Raw genomic sequence first — 15,000 nt, forward strand, 5'->3', positions numbered from 1 at the left:
GCAGGCTCACTATTTGGCAAGATCATGTTACTGCTGCATTTTTTTTATCTATCTGTTAATCTTAGAACATGCTAGTTGCTAGCAGCTCTTGCTAGTTGCTAGCTTAAGTATCCAATGAGATCTGAGGCTTAACAGTACAGATAAATGTGGGCTCACTATTTGGCAAGCAACAGGTCACTGTTACCATTTTTAGCTAATGTGTTATAACAGCTTATTAATGATTTACAAAGTGTTCACAACCTAATTAATAAATCAATGATAAACCATTCATAAACCCTTTATAGGGGTAGTCTCATTGTAAAGTGGTACCGGGTTTTGGATCACAATCTAATCCTCCATTGTAAGGTATGAAAAATAACTTGGTCTTCATTATCTTGTCTTTCCATCTTCCCTCTCTCCCTCCTAGATATCCCCCCAGAGTGGTCCGCTAGATGGGGGCACCTTGCTGACGGTTCAGGGTAAGAACCTTGGTCGGAGGGCAGAGGCAGTGAAGGTCTCCATCGGATCTGTGCCATGTACGCTCCTTCCTGAACGCTACACCGTCTCTGTAGAGTGAGTATCAACCCTATGAATCTCCTTAAAGGGTGTAGGTAGGCCATTCATAGATCTGTAACATGTTAAAGATATAATGCAGAGTGTTGGTTTTTCTTAAAGAAAATGTGAAAACATGACATTTATTGTGTTGCCATGCAAAAAAAAACAGACAAGCTTATCAAGGTACTTTATCTTGTTTTAAGTCTCATACTGCTTATTTCAAGATATTACTAGTAAAATTGTCTTACCCCAAAGGAAGATAGTTTTACTTTGCTTTGCTTTTTTCATGATAATAGGGCTTGTTTCAAGATATTTGTTCTTACAGAAAGTGCAATTATCCCAAATGAAGTTCCTTGTTTTAAGATTTCTTTCCCTGCTCCTTATAACAAGTCTCATAACCATGAAACAAGTACACTTTCTCGAAACGTGCGATATCTGTCAGTGGGGTAAGAAATGAGACTTGAAACAAGATGAAAAATAACCCTGGTAAGATCGTCTTTCTTGCAACGGGACACCATTTACAGACCTTGTGATTGTGATATTAAACTTGAAAAACCCTTGGAGAAAAAAAAAACCTGAAAACCCCTCTGTGAATCCCTTTCAGGTAGCAGAGTGTTAAGTGATGCATCAAAAGCCGCAAGCAAGCAGAATGATGAAATATTTCATTATTATACTTATTTTACTGCTATTCATTTAAAACTAATTTCACAGAGATTTCCACTGAATTGCCTCATAAATATTCCTCAGTTATCATATTAGATCAATAGAGTCCTACGTGGGCCCTTTCTGCAAGTGAGGCGAGGGAGCAGGTTACAAGAATCCACAAGGCTAATTTTCCCAAATATTATTATGCAGCACACTTCTCGTTTTAAACGTTTCCATCCCTCAGCCCTCTGCAGCTCAGGGACCGAAACACCGAGACGGTGTCACCATGGAGACAGCAGGACCCCGGTCTGACACCTGCGCATAGAGCTTGGTGGGAACCAGTAATGCTAGAATTACATTCAAACTTCCCTTCTAATTTCTCTAATGTTCCCTGAATGGAACTGTTTATCTGGTCTTGCTCCAGTGAAGCCAATCACCATATTAGAATTCAGACCTGGTCGAGGGTGACCTGCAGGCCTTACCTGTCACTGTGACGCCCTGATGAATTCCCCCAAACGCTAACACACACACATACACACACGCACGCACAGAACACGCATTATGAAAACAGCGAATCACGTTTCACTCCTGGGATGATCTCATCTTGCGTCGGTGCTCCTCATTGGTTCCTGAGACCGGTTGTTGTGACAGCAAAGCATATCCTCTTCGCTGGAGGTGGCACTGACAAATCATAACATGTCAATGCTTCTGACAGCAGACACACACAGGCACACACACACACACAAAGACATGCAATAAATTCCCTCCTCAACCCCCCCCACACACACATACATACATACATACATACACACATGCACACATGCATGCACACATGCGTGTGTGTGTGTGCATGCATGCACACATGCACGCACACACGTACACAAATACACTCCTGCACATGTGACCTCACTAGCCAGGGCTGTTGAAACAGGTGTTTGCTCGTTTGCTATGAGGTGAAAGTTCACAGCTGTGTGCTTGAGGAGCGTGTGCAGCCCAGGAGATCTGTTACTACAGTCCCATTATGTCAACATTTTAATTAATGGGGTGGTTGGTCGAGACAAACCTTTCATACTGGAGTACTTCACAGGAAACTTGGGGTCAACTTCTCTAAGTTGCCCTCCTCCTCAGTTTCTTATGAGCCTTGAGTCACCTTTACTCCATCCATTTTGTCTGACCTAGCGAACGCGAGCACACACCACACACGCGTGCACACTAGTATCTGGCCATTGATAATCTTCATCGTTCACTCGAGGGAAATAACAAGAGACATCTCCCATGCTAGCCAAAATATCACCCTCTGTAACCCATAATATCTCCACAGTGGGGTGATGTTGGAATGCAGAGCGGGGGTCAGTCGAAGGATGTGGCTGCCAGTGTGTCTGCTCCTGCTGGGAGTCTGGAGCAGCCTGTCCTTTGCCCGGGATCACACTGCATTAACATCACCCGCACCTCCCACACACATCCCGGGTTGTCCGCTGTGAAATGTTAGGGGCTGACCTCAGCGGAGCTTCTTTAATGTCAACATGCTTTCATCAGTACTCCCCAAAAATATTAGTTGTCCGCACTTGCAACACATATTGTTGCATGCAATAAATATTGGTTATGCAAGCTTCTTTTTTTTTGACCCAATGTTGATTGTTAGAATATTTTTTTTAAGAAAGAGATGTACTTCAGCCAAAAATAGGGTTGAGCGATATTGGGAGGGGAAAAAAATCAACATCACGATTTTTGCAGCCGATAGCTATTGCATTATTAAAGAATAAAAAAAGTTACACATTTTCCCCAGATGTATGTGGCTTTCAACTTTTAAAGCTCGGTTTGCAATGAATTTATCACTCTAGTAATGATAAGGGTGATTGTTAGAGGGCGAAATAAGGCAGTTGTCCAAGAAGTCATTAAATCGGTTGATCTTGCAAGATTTCATTTTCTATCACGCAGCCTAACATGACTGATTGGCCCAATTTGCCTTACACTGAATCCTTTGTGTTGTGACTATTAGACTTGTGCTCTGTGCTGCAATGTTGATTCTGATATGATATATTCTGCAGCCCTGGCCATAAACAAACGAAAGAGAAATAGACTAATAGCTCAAGATATACGGGTAAATAAATAAACATGGACTTGGAGGCAGTTCTTTCTTCTCCCACATCTGGAGCAGCGCTTTTGCCAAAAGCTCATCTGCATTCGGCCTGGGCTCGGCTCAGCTCATCTGAGCCCAGGCCATCGTATTCAACATCCCACCAATTTTCAAGGTGAATACACAGCTCCTCTTCATCGGATCATTTAACCTTACCTCTGATGAAGGTGGGGGTCCTCTGTCCATCACCACTCATAGCAGTTCTATGAGTCTTCACTTGTACTGCCAAGTATTTACTTTAAAACTACCTTTAGCATCGGGCAGCTCACTAAATAAACCAACAGCCTGTGCCAAACTGATGGAGGTTGCACCCCCTTCATACACTCATCCCAATGAGGAACCAAAACAGGGACCTATTGTGCTTTAGTTCATTACGCTTTCATTAGTGAGCCTGCGCCAGTGAGGACTTGAAGCATTATCATAGCCAGGAGGTGCAAGAACAAACCTCCATACCTCCTTAATCTCCTCTGTGGTTAGAAACATCTGGTCTAGGGCTTCTTTGAACTTTGATTCTTAAAATATCTGGAGGCTTTATTATTACATTCCATATGTAAATGGGTTGTGTTTGTAAAAAAAGATAACAGCAATAAATCACGCACAAACACGTATAGGGTATATAGAGTATTTTGTCGTCGGTATGTTTATTGCGATTTGGCCGCTGTTGTTTTCCGGAGACGGAAGTCCGCTCAGTTTTGTTTGCTCTCTGCTCCTCAGGCTGGTGTGTGTGACCGGGAGGTCTGAATATGAAACGGCAGACATTGTCCAAGTGGTTGTGGACGGGAATGAGATGGGGGCTTCAAAGGAGCAATTCTCATACTTGGTGAGTATTCTCCCACCATTTTATGCGTCCACCCACCCATTCTCTCTCTCTGTCTCCTGTCTTTAGCCACGTTTTTGCCTTCTCTCACCAGCCCTTGTTCTCCGCTCCCTAGTGGGAAAGCCTTCCTAATGTGTCAGCTGAGTGCTAACAGATGCGCCTTGTATGATATTCAAGAATGTGAGCATGTGGAAATCTTCAAACGATTTTATGGTATTGCAGCTAAGCACCATTGTCATTCAGAACCCGCTGCCAGCAAAAACAAATATGGCGCACGCTGAAATGTCTTCTTCTCCGAATTTATTAGCGGTAGATGCAAGCTAGCCAGCATTGTATTAATTGACCCCAGCCCACACGGTTTTCCCATTGGATTTAGAGTACACAGCCAGTGGAAATACCCGTGTTAGCCTTTTTGTTTCTTCTTGTTTACGAACAAAAGGGTTCCTTCATAAATTCAACTCTGGAACACTTGTGAAAAAACTCCGATGGCTTCGAAAGAGGAGCTGTGCCATGAGTCATCCCACAGAAAAGAAAAAAAATCACAATGGTCTCAAAGCTCTTCTTGAGACACGGGGACGACGGAAATCCAAGACAACAAACATCATACCATGTTGTGGTGAGACCCCCCCATGCACATCCAGCTCCAGGGGCGCTCACTTTGAGAAGCGATTTTTACTGCAGGGTGTTGAGTCGGAGAGGGGTGAGAAAGGGATCGGCAGGGGAAAAAGGGGAAACCATTTGGATTCAAGTGGAGACAGGATATGCACCTCCACTGCACCTCCTTCCTCGAACTTCGGCCCGGAAACATCTGCCTCCTTACGCCCACTCTGATATTATGTGCACAAACACATAGTGTCTACACATACACATGCACACACACACAAATAGACAATGGGCCTCTCCAATCCGTGCACACAGAGGAAGTCAATCCTGTCAGTGAGAATAAGAGGTTTCCCTGGAGGTGAGGTTCACAGAAGGGAGAAAGGCTTCGGAAAGCCCTGGAATGCTGATGCTGTGGTAGATGTAGAGCTGGATAGGGGTATTCATCTTTGCCCCAGGAGCCTTCATGTATGTTTCTGGGTCTACGCTTCACGCTTGCCAACATGCATGAATATGTTCATTTTGTGTGTGTGTGTGTGTGTGTGTGTGTGTGTGTGTGTGTGTGTGTGTGTGTGTGTGTGTGTGTGTGTGTGTGTGTGTGTGCGTGTCTGCGTGCACACGTGTGAAAGTTATTGTTTCTAAGCTGACGTAGCTGTCTTGTGAGTAGAGGCCCAGTGGCCATTTGGCTTCAGTACTTCAGGGTGAGCTGTCTTCACAGCTCTCTTCACTAATTTACCATTATAGTCAGCAGCTGTCTCAGCCAAAACAGGAAAATAAGATATCTGAACCTTGCGGGCTACGGATTGTTTTGATATGCCAGTTCAGCATCGAGAAGCGCAACGTAAAGCACAAAACGCTGTGCCAGGGAGCTTGGCCTTTTCCGATGACAGAAACTGTCAGACTTGCCAAATGAGCTGTTTACTATATTCCACGCGTTGATATTCATGTATCTCTCTTCCATATCCAGGTCCCCAGGCTGCTGTCCATGGAGCCCAGAAAGGGCCCCCGTGCTGGGGGTACCAGAGTGACCATCAGAGGGGAACATCTGGACATTGGCTCGCAGGTCAGAGTCAAGGTTAATGGCACACAGGAATGTGCCATCAAAATGTGAGTACAAGATATTTTAAGCTGCTTTATGTGACTTTCACAGGCTGGGTGTTTATTTCTTACTGTTTGGGGAAACTCTTGTCTGAGGCATGCTGTTGCCTGAACTGCAGCAGACATCACTCCGAGACTTAGTAGGAATAGTTATGGACCGTCATAAGTCAGAGATATTTCTTAATGTGGTTTTATGATCTTTGTCTCATGTTACAGGCCAGCAGCTGATATCATTGAGTGCACCATGCCTGCAGCTGTGCAAGAGCACACTGAGCCCGTGGTGGTTTGTCTGGAATTTGAAAACCTTCCTTGTCAGGGAGAAGAGCTTAGTACGACATACAGCTACGAGAAAAACCCCACCATAAGCTTCATCAAGCCCAAAAGGAGCTACCTCAGGTAAACTCTCTCTCTCTCTCTCGCTCTCTCTCTCTCTCTCTCTCTCTCTCTCTCTCTCTCTCTCTCTCTCTCTCTCTCTCTCTCTCTCTCTCACACTCTCTCTCACACACACACACACACACACACAGAGCAGGGTCCCTACAGACCCTTAAAAATTCTTAAAACGTCTTGAATTTCTTTTTTTTTTCTAATTCAAGGTCTAAAAATGTTTAAAAATGTCTGGAGTTTTAGGAAGGGAGGCATTAAATTTATTCTGGGGCAGAACGAATGAGTGTATATCTATTTTTTTCCCCAGTTTTTATATTTTGTTTGATTTTATATTCTACATGAGCCCGACATTTGTTGCAAGCAATGTAAAATGCACTTGTGCTAAATAGCATACGCTAGACCACCAGGGGCAGTGGGACGGGGAGGCAGTAGCTAGCGGGCGACAGGTGAGGGTAAATATAAATTCCATCTGAAGTGGTTGGAGGGACAAATATTGTGAGTGGCTTAAACAATCCAGCAAATTCTTATGGTGGAATGATGTGGACTTTTTCGCAAAACATTCAAACTGAGGGGCGTTTGGGTGGTGTAGCGGTCTATTCCGTTGCCTGCCAACACAGGGATTGGCGGTTCAAATCCCTGTGTTACCTCCTGCTTGGTCGGGCGTCCCTACAGACACAGTTGGCCGTGTCTGCGGCTGGGAAGCCAAATGTGGGTATGTGTCCTGGTCGCTGCACTAGCACCTCCTCTGGTCGGTCGGGACGCCTTATTGGGGGGACTGGGGGGAATAGCATGATCCTCCCGCATGATATGTCCCCCTAGCGAAACTCCTCACTGTCAGGTGAAAAGAAGCAGCTGGCAACTCCACATGTGTCAGAGGAGGCATGTGGTAGTCTGCAGCCCTCCCCGGATCGGCAAAGGCATGGAGCAGCGACTGGGACAGCTCAGAAGAGTGGGGTAATTGGCCTGATACAATTGGGGAGAAAAAGGAGGGAAAATATCCACACACAAAAAAAAAACAGCATTCAAACTGGTGACAATGCAACGCACATGCGCTATGCTATGCTAGCGCTTGATCAAGCAGTTGTGGCCACCAAGTGGTACGTTGGGGCCGTTGCTAGCTTGGCTGCCCGTAGTAAAATTAGAGCTAATTTGTCTGCGGCAAATGCGTCCGCCTGAGCTAACAGGCTCCGTAAGTACCACAGCTCAGCTTAGCAGTTAACAGACAGCATTCGGCAGTTTTTTTTTTCTTCGACAGCCCAACTGGAGGCAGAAATACCGCGGGTACTGCCTCTCCGAAAGAAAGCAGACAGCATCACAGATCTAGCAGAGGATACTGCAGGGACGGAAATGGTGACGCTGATAACGAAATCAGACACACTGAGGACGCGAGCACAGGAAGTGAGAAAGCAGTTGTTCATGCGAGGTGGTGAAATCGATAACACGGCTGATGAGCTGCGACACGAGTCATGACAGGTGTAGCGTCCATTGACAAACGGGGTCAAATAAACTTCAGGTAGTTTGTGCCAGAGAGGGGCAGAAAAAAACCCACTTAGGTTTGGTTTAGCTGTAACTTTTGACCAATCTCTATAGTGCCCATTTATGTGTATTTGATGCTATTGTTTTCCATTTGACTGGGTCTACCGCCATAGTTTTATTTTAGTTAATTAACAAGAAGGCCGTTGTCAGCTAATTTACACAGAGAGTTGCTTTTATATTCATATTCAATAAAACTCAACAACAGTATATACTGTCCTGTCTAGTTTCTTTTTTGTTGCCGTGGAAATGGTATTTTTTCAATTTAGGGGTATTAAAAAGTCTTAACGTTCATTAAATTTGTGCTTTAAAAGTGTGCAGATACCCTACACACACACACACACACACACACACACACACACACACACACACACACACACACACACACATTGACACTCCACGTTAAGTCCAACATGCCTTAACATCACTGGCTGAACGTCTTTGTGGTTTCTCTCCCAGGGAGAATGACATAAGTCATAAGGGTAATGTCTCCCTGATGTGCAGTGTCTTCTCCAAGGCTATTGTGCTCTAAATGGCACAACATCTGTGTGAAATGTGCGGGACATGTGTGCGAGAGGACAGTGGGATGCCTTTGATCGCAGATATGCTGACTATTAGCTGCAGTGGAGCTGTGTATGTCATTAAACCAAGCAAACAGGCAAAACTTGGCCACGTATGTCAGCTGCAACTTTTCAGCTTTAAACTTGAAGCTGTCGTCATGATGTTCTTATTATTGTAAAACCATGTTCTTATTTTTTGGTTTTGGGTGGCTTTGGTTATGGTTTTGTGTGGATTTATCGAAGTATTTGACATGTTGTATGTACATCTTGTAATGACTGGTATTTGATTGTGTGTGTGTGTGTGTGTGTGTGTGTGTGTGTGTGTGTGCACATTTCAGCGGTGGCAGGACCATCACAGTGACGGGCCAAGGTTTTGATCTGGTGCAGAGTGTTATCATGGAGGTGTTGGGAGTTGGACAAACTGTGAGTCAGTGGAGGTGTAATCTTGTGTACTTTTGGAAGCCATTATTACCAGAGTGCTGAGAATGATGCTGTCTTACTCCCATAATAACACAGAGTAAGAAAAATTATACTAAAAACAGTTTATAGGGACATCTGGGTGGCATAGCGGTCTATTCCGTTGTCTACCAACATGGGGATCACCGGTTCGAATCCCCGTGTTACCTCCAGCTTGGTCAGGCGTCCCTACAGACACAATTGGCCATATCGGCGGGTGGGAAGCCAGGTGTGGGTATGTGTCCAGGTTGCTGCACTAGCGCTTCCTCTGGTTGGTCTGGGCGCCTGTTCACAGGGGGAGGGGGAACTGGGAGGAATAGCGTGATCCTCCCACATGCTACGTCCCCCTGGTGAAACTCCTTACTGTCAGGTGAAAAGAAGTGGCTGGCGACTCCACATGTATCGGAGGAGGCATGTGGTAGTCTGCAGCCCTCCCCGGATCAGTAGAGGGCTGGAGCACAGATCGGGACGGCTCGTAGGTGATGGGGTAGTTGGCCGGATAGAATTGGGGAGAAAAAGGGAGGGGGGGAATAAAAAAAAAAAACAACAACAAATTTATAAGCAGATATAAGATTTTCTTAAGTTGTGTTTTTGTATTGCCGATATCAGTTCTTGGATTACTAGAAGACTGGAGGGGGGGGGGTATATGTACGTATTTGTCTTTCATCAGCTGAGCCATTCAGCATTTTGTATTTGATAGATAGGTACGTGGTTATGTACATGTTGGGATATCTATATATGATATTCTGAGCTCTCTCTCCCACGGGGTTGCACTATGATTCATCACGAGTGTGATGAATCATGGTTGTTAGAATTCTGTCATAGTCTATTTTTTACATGTCATATTTGTTCTGTCAGGTTTACTGATATTATAATTTGTGTTTCCTTTGTGCATGTTTGGATTATAATGCTTGTATAAGGCCACATTAAGCCTTACTAGGGCTGTTCTTCACAAAAAAAGTTGTATGTATAGTTATGGTGAGATTAAAAAAAACATTTAGTCATACTGGAGCCTTATCAGGCATCAGGAACATTCATTTGTCATTTCATTCCTTGCACCTGCACACATGAATCGAAACGAAATATCGTTTCCCCCAGCCCACAGCAGTGCAGCACAAAGACAAAAACACATATCCGAACTACAAGAACACATACATCCAAGTTACAAAAAAAAAATACTACAGGACACAAATATCCAACATATCCAAAACAAACAAAAAAATTAACTGTCCAAGAGAGCGAACGCCAGGATGACTGTCAGAACTGCCAGTCTGCATGGGCTAGCAGTTAGCTTAGCCTGCCCCGCTTCCGCGTCTTGTCAAACCGCTCTCGGTCTTGTAAGGCCTCATAAGAGCACATGTAAGGCTGAGGCCTTACGTGTGCACTTTACACGCGAGGTTGAATCTGCTTTTTAAACGCTAGTAGCCTACTTTACACAGAGAGCAAACTAACTTATTACTACATCGGCGACTAGCATTTAGAAAGCACACTCAGTCTCCTGTGTGAAACGTAGTTGAGATTCCTGTATGACTAAATTGCCTTTTTTATCCTTCCATAGCTTTTACATGGTTACTTGTGTGCTTGTTTTTGAGTCATGAATATAAATTTTGCTGTGTGATATTTGCTTTGCTCTGCTCTGCTCCACTGGATCTGCACATAAGTCAGAGTTGTCTCAGAACGCCAACAAGGCTGATTGCTTTTGCTGATTCCGTCAAAATGTTGGATGGCGTTTGCGATTATCTTTAAAATTCTTGTTTAACACAACCCCTCCTCTCCCCTGCTCCAGACCTGCACGGTGCACTCCATCTCCATGATTAAATGCGCCTCACCGGCCTCCAGCCAGTCCCAGCAGGCTTTGCTGCAGTTCTACCTGAACAGTGTGCTCTACACAGGAGATAGCCCTGCCTCCTCCGACAGTGAGCCAGAGGAAGAGGAGGAGCCTCACGGAGGTCAGTTCCTGTTGGAATACGTGGAGGACCCTCAATTCTTCACCGCCAGCAAGGAGAAGCTGATCAAACACCACCCCGGCGAGCCGCTCACACTCATCATTAACGTGAGTGTGACATCTGACCCAAACAGAGAGAGAGCGGAAAAGAGAGAGAGGACAGAAAGGATATGAAAACCTAATCATTAAACAGATCAAATGATTGTATTTCTCAGAGCTCGTCTGTTCCTTGGCTTTATGAGCACCGCCGCTGTGAGCCCAACTCACCCCACTGGGAAATACAGACATGGCTGAATCTATTCACATTAAGCAGACCCACATAAAATCAAATCAAATGCGGTGTCCTCTGGATTCTGTTACGATCCAAGGGAGGGTCCAGCACTGGCATACTCCACCAGCTCATTGCAAGGTCCTGTATTCCTGTGTTTTGGCCGATCTAAACCTGTCTGTATCATGCTGGGGGGGGGGGCTGACTATATTACTGTACAATATAGGTTCATAGACAGGGAAGTCACTCAAATAAGCCCCTAAATGTGACATGTCTTATGACTTCCTCCTTGAGTGTGTCTGCATGTGTGTGTGTTTGTTTGTGTGCAGATTTGTGCACATTGGCGGGTGTGCGCACGCACACACAACACACACACACACACACACACACACACACACACACACACACACACACACACACACACACACACACACACACATGTCAGGATGAGGCCCCTACAGGAATTGCTGCCTCAGCCTGTCTGCATGGGCGACATGGCTGTTGTTTCCTGTTTTCTTTAGGAAGGTGGATTCCACTCGTGGTGGACCTGGCGGGTGGGCAGGGGGGGTGTTGCTGGGTAGGGTGGAGGAGGGAGTGTGTGTTTGTCTAATGGGAGCTGTTGTTCAGCCAGATCCTATATTAAGAATCTGAGCTGGAATGTGGGTGGATTTTGTTTGCTTTCATCCTGTTTTGGCCTTTAAATCTTCACTGTTTTATCCCGGTTATTGGCCGTGCTGAAGTGTTGACTGGTGCGCTAAACATATTGTTAATCTGGATATTATACTGCATATGGATTTTACACTACATAATAATTAGTATATACTGCATACGTACACAGAAGCTCTTCGTCATAGTATATGTATGTATATGTGTATATGTGTGCACCCAAGTGTGTTTGTCTGTATGTGTGTGCGTTAGGAAGTATTTGTTGACAGAGACCCAGGGGGTGGCATCCTGCAACAGGGACTGGACGGGGGCCCTGAGGGTATAATCATGGAGAGGAAGCACACTCAAGATAAACACACACATTTGTCATCGTAACACAAAAACCGATATCGTCGACTTCTGGAAAGTGCACAACACAATGAAGACAAACATTGTGCGCGCGCACACACACACACACACACACACACACACACACACACACACACACACACACACACACACACACACCATGGAGAAGACGTGACGGTTTCTCTCACGTTACCGTACCAGCCTTATTGGGCTGGGAGAGGGTGGGCTTGAATGACAACCAGACAAAGTTTTAACAACAGAAAGAGCCCTGCCGCGTTCGTTCCAAGAGACGCCTGTGAGGGCCCTGAGAATGTTTTTCTGGGCAGTTGCTCGGATGACCGTCAGCGGGTTTGTTTGTAGAAAGTTCCCTGGCCATGTCGGAGCGGTGGAGGGAGTGTTTGGTTCTTTAAGCTGAACTCTTGTCCAAAGTGAATGGGTTTTGTACTGGGCTCCTCAATGTGACAGCCCGCGACAGGCCTGTCCAGCGCAACCGCTGTGTGTGTGTGTGTGTCAAAAGTATGCAGTTAAGATGTGTGTGGTGTGTGTGTGTGTGTGTGTGTGTGTGTGTGTGTGTTTGTGTGTGTGGAAAAAGTAGGCAGTTAGACATGTGCATACGTGTGTGGATGAAACCACCATGCAGCTCTGAATGTTATCTGTGCCTATTCAAACCAGGCCACCTACTCCCTTAACACTGACCGGCAGACAGCTGTTGTTTTTTTTTTTCTTCTTTCTTTCCTGGCACAGAAAGTGCCAAGCGATCTGGAACTGGCACCGGAGGAATACTCAGTGATGATTGGCTCCCATCCTTGTGACATCAGCTTCTACAATGACCAGCTGTTCCACTGCACCATCAACGGCTCGCTGAGCTCCAGTGAAAGAGAGTTGCCTGTCACAGTGAGTTTGCAGCACGCACGCACGCACACACACACACACACACACACACACACACACACACACACACACACACACACACACACACACACACTGAACACAAAGCCATACAAACACACAAATATTGCTCTGTGAGGGCCTGAGGCCAGACAGTTGGTCTGAATCAAGACCAGTCTGTGATGTTAGCTCAGACGGATTCGGTTTCCACAGCTCATTGAACAATAAGGTGTGTGTGTGTGTGTGTGTGTGTGTGTGTGTGTGTGTGTGTGTGTGTGTGTGCGGTCGCCATGCATTATGAATGCTTTGTTCCCTCCCTGTTCGTGCCACCATGAATCAGCAGTCGGCGTGGACAGGAGGAGTGGGAGGTGGCCGCTCTATACCACAAAGCAGGGTGTGCTCTTTATCTCTATCGCTCTGATCTTTTTATCACAGCGGCTATCACAAACACAATCACCTGTCACACAGACACCAACGTGCACACACGCATGCGGCACACACAAACCCGGTGTTCTCGGGAGTCACGAGCTTTCTTTGCTCTTCGGTGCAGTTCTTGTTTTGTCTCCGTTTTCAATCCATCAAAGTGAAAAGGCCCAATCGAGACACCGCCAAGCCCTGCACGGTCCTGATAAAACCAGCCACTCCGTCTTCATTTTGCCCACAGTTCCCATCCCTTGTTGGCCATTCTGGCCTGTCTTGATGGGTCTTTTTTTTCAGCGGAGGAAAAGCATTCATCTATATTTAAACCCGACCCAGACCGAGCGGCTATGTGAAATAGCCATGTGTGTGTAAGCCTATCTGTGACTGTGTCGGTGAGTGGTCCGGTCTTCACTTTGCCACAAAACCTGTGGAGTTGGTGGTGAGGGTGTTGTGGGGGAGGGGGGGCACCTCTAATTCCTTCCTCCCTTTCGTTTTTGTTTTTGACCCCCCCCCTTTTTTTCTCCCCAATTGTATTGTATCTGGCCAATTACCCCACTCTTCTGAGCCATCCCGGACGCTGCTCCACCCCCTCTGCTGATCCAGGGAGGGCTGCAGACCAGCACGTGACTCCTCCGATACATGTGGAGTCGCCAGCCGCTTCTTTTCACCTGACAGTGAGGAATTTCCCCAGGGGGATGTAGCGCGTAGGAGGATCACGCTATCCCCCCCCCCCCCCAGTCCCCCCCCCCCCGTGAACAGGCACCCCAACCGACCAGAAGAGGTGCTAGTGCAGCAACCAGGACACATACCGACATCCGGCTTTCCACCCGCAGACATGGCCAATTGTGTCTGTATGGACGTCCGACCAAGCCGGAGGTAACACAGGGATTCAAACCGGCAATCCCCTTGTTAGTAGGCAATGGAATAGACCACTACGCTTCCCGGACGCCCCCCTCCCTATCTCTTTCTCGTCATTGCATCTGTAGCTCTCCCTCTGATATCCCCCCTGCCCCTTTTTCTGTCTCTCAGGATGCCCAAAAATAAACACAGGCAATTAGCAAAGGCATACAGGCAGGGCAGGGGTCGAACGAGATGCCATAACACAAACGGGTGGGCGGCCCGTGTCTCACTTGTGTACATGACTGTGACAGTGATTTGTGTGCATTTCAGGGAAGGGGTATAAACAAGAGTGTACATGATATATTTTTTCCTTGGTGTTGGCAAATATGAATAAATGTGTGCTCGTGCTATGCAAATACATGGCTTAGGCATCCAAAGAAGCCATTTGTATTTCTTCACTTACTTTCAGTGGCAAATCTATTTTTACGCGCCTGTATTTTCCTTGGCTCTGAAGTGGAGTTGAGCTGCATAAGATGGGGGGGGGGGTGGAGGGTGGGAGGAGGGATGGTGTGCTGCTTTTCGTACCCCGAGTGAAACAGGAACATGGAACAATGGCATTTTCCCCTCCATTACACCAGGCCTGGTTGTTGCTATGGTCTTTGGGAGTGGGCCCTCTTTCACTGGTCTGGATAAATAAATGCCTGGACCAGAGAGAGAGAGAGAGAGCTGGAGAGAGAGAGAGAGAGATGGAAGGAGAGAGAGATGGAGGGAGAGAGCAAGACTGAGATGGAGGGAGAGAGAGATGGAGAGAGATGGAGCAAGAGAGATGGAGGGAGAGAGAGAGATGGAGAGAGAGATGGA

At 46.2% G+C, this 15,000-nt stretch overlaps 1 protein-coding gene across 1 annotated transcript in view; it reads left to right on the forward strand.

Moving 5' to 3' along the window:
* Positions 1-406: 406 nt before the first annotated feature.
* Positions 407-15,000, forward strand: part of LOC130133998 (plexin-D1-like) — a gene marked incomplete at its 5' end in the record, with an annotated part of 15,539 nt that continues 945 nt past the window's right edge. Inside the window, 7 exons of the mRNA XM_056302141.1 lie at positions 407-552; positions 4,031-4,136; positions 5,701-5,840; positions 6,048-6,227; positions 8,647-8,731; positions 10,551-10,817; positions 12,736-12,885. Of these exons, the coding sequence (XP_056158116.1) occupies positions 407-552; positions 4,031-4,136; positions 5,701-5,840; positions 6,048-6,227; positions 8,647-8,731; positions 10,551-10,817; positions 12,736-12,885 (1,074 nt within the window). The remainder of the gene's footprint in view (positions 553-4,030; positions 4,137-5,700; positions 5,841-6,047; positions 6,228-8,646; positions 8,732-10,550; positions 10,818-12,735; positions 12,886-15,000) is intronic.

This window comes from Lampris incognitus, unplaced genomic scaffold, assembly GCF_029633865.1.
Source record: "Lampris incognitus isolate fLamInc1 unplaced genomic scaffold, fLamInc1.hap2 scaffold_592, whole genome shotgun sequence".
NCBI classification, from domain to species: domain Eukaryota; kingdom Metazoa; phylum Chordata; class Actinopteri; order Lampriformes; family Lampridae; genus Lampris; species Lampris incognitus.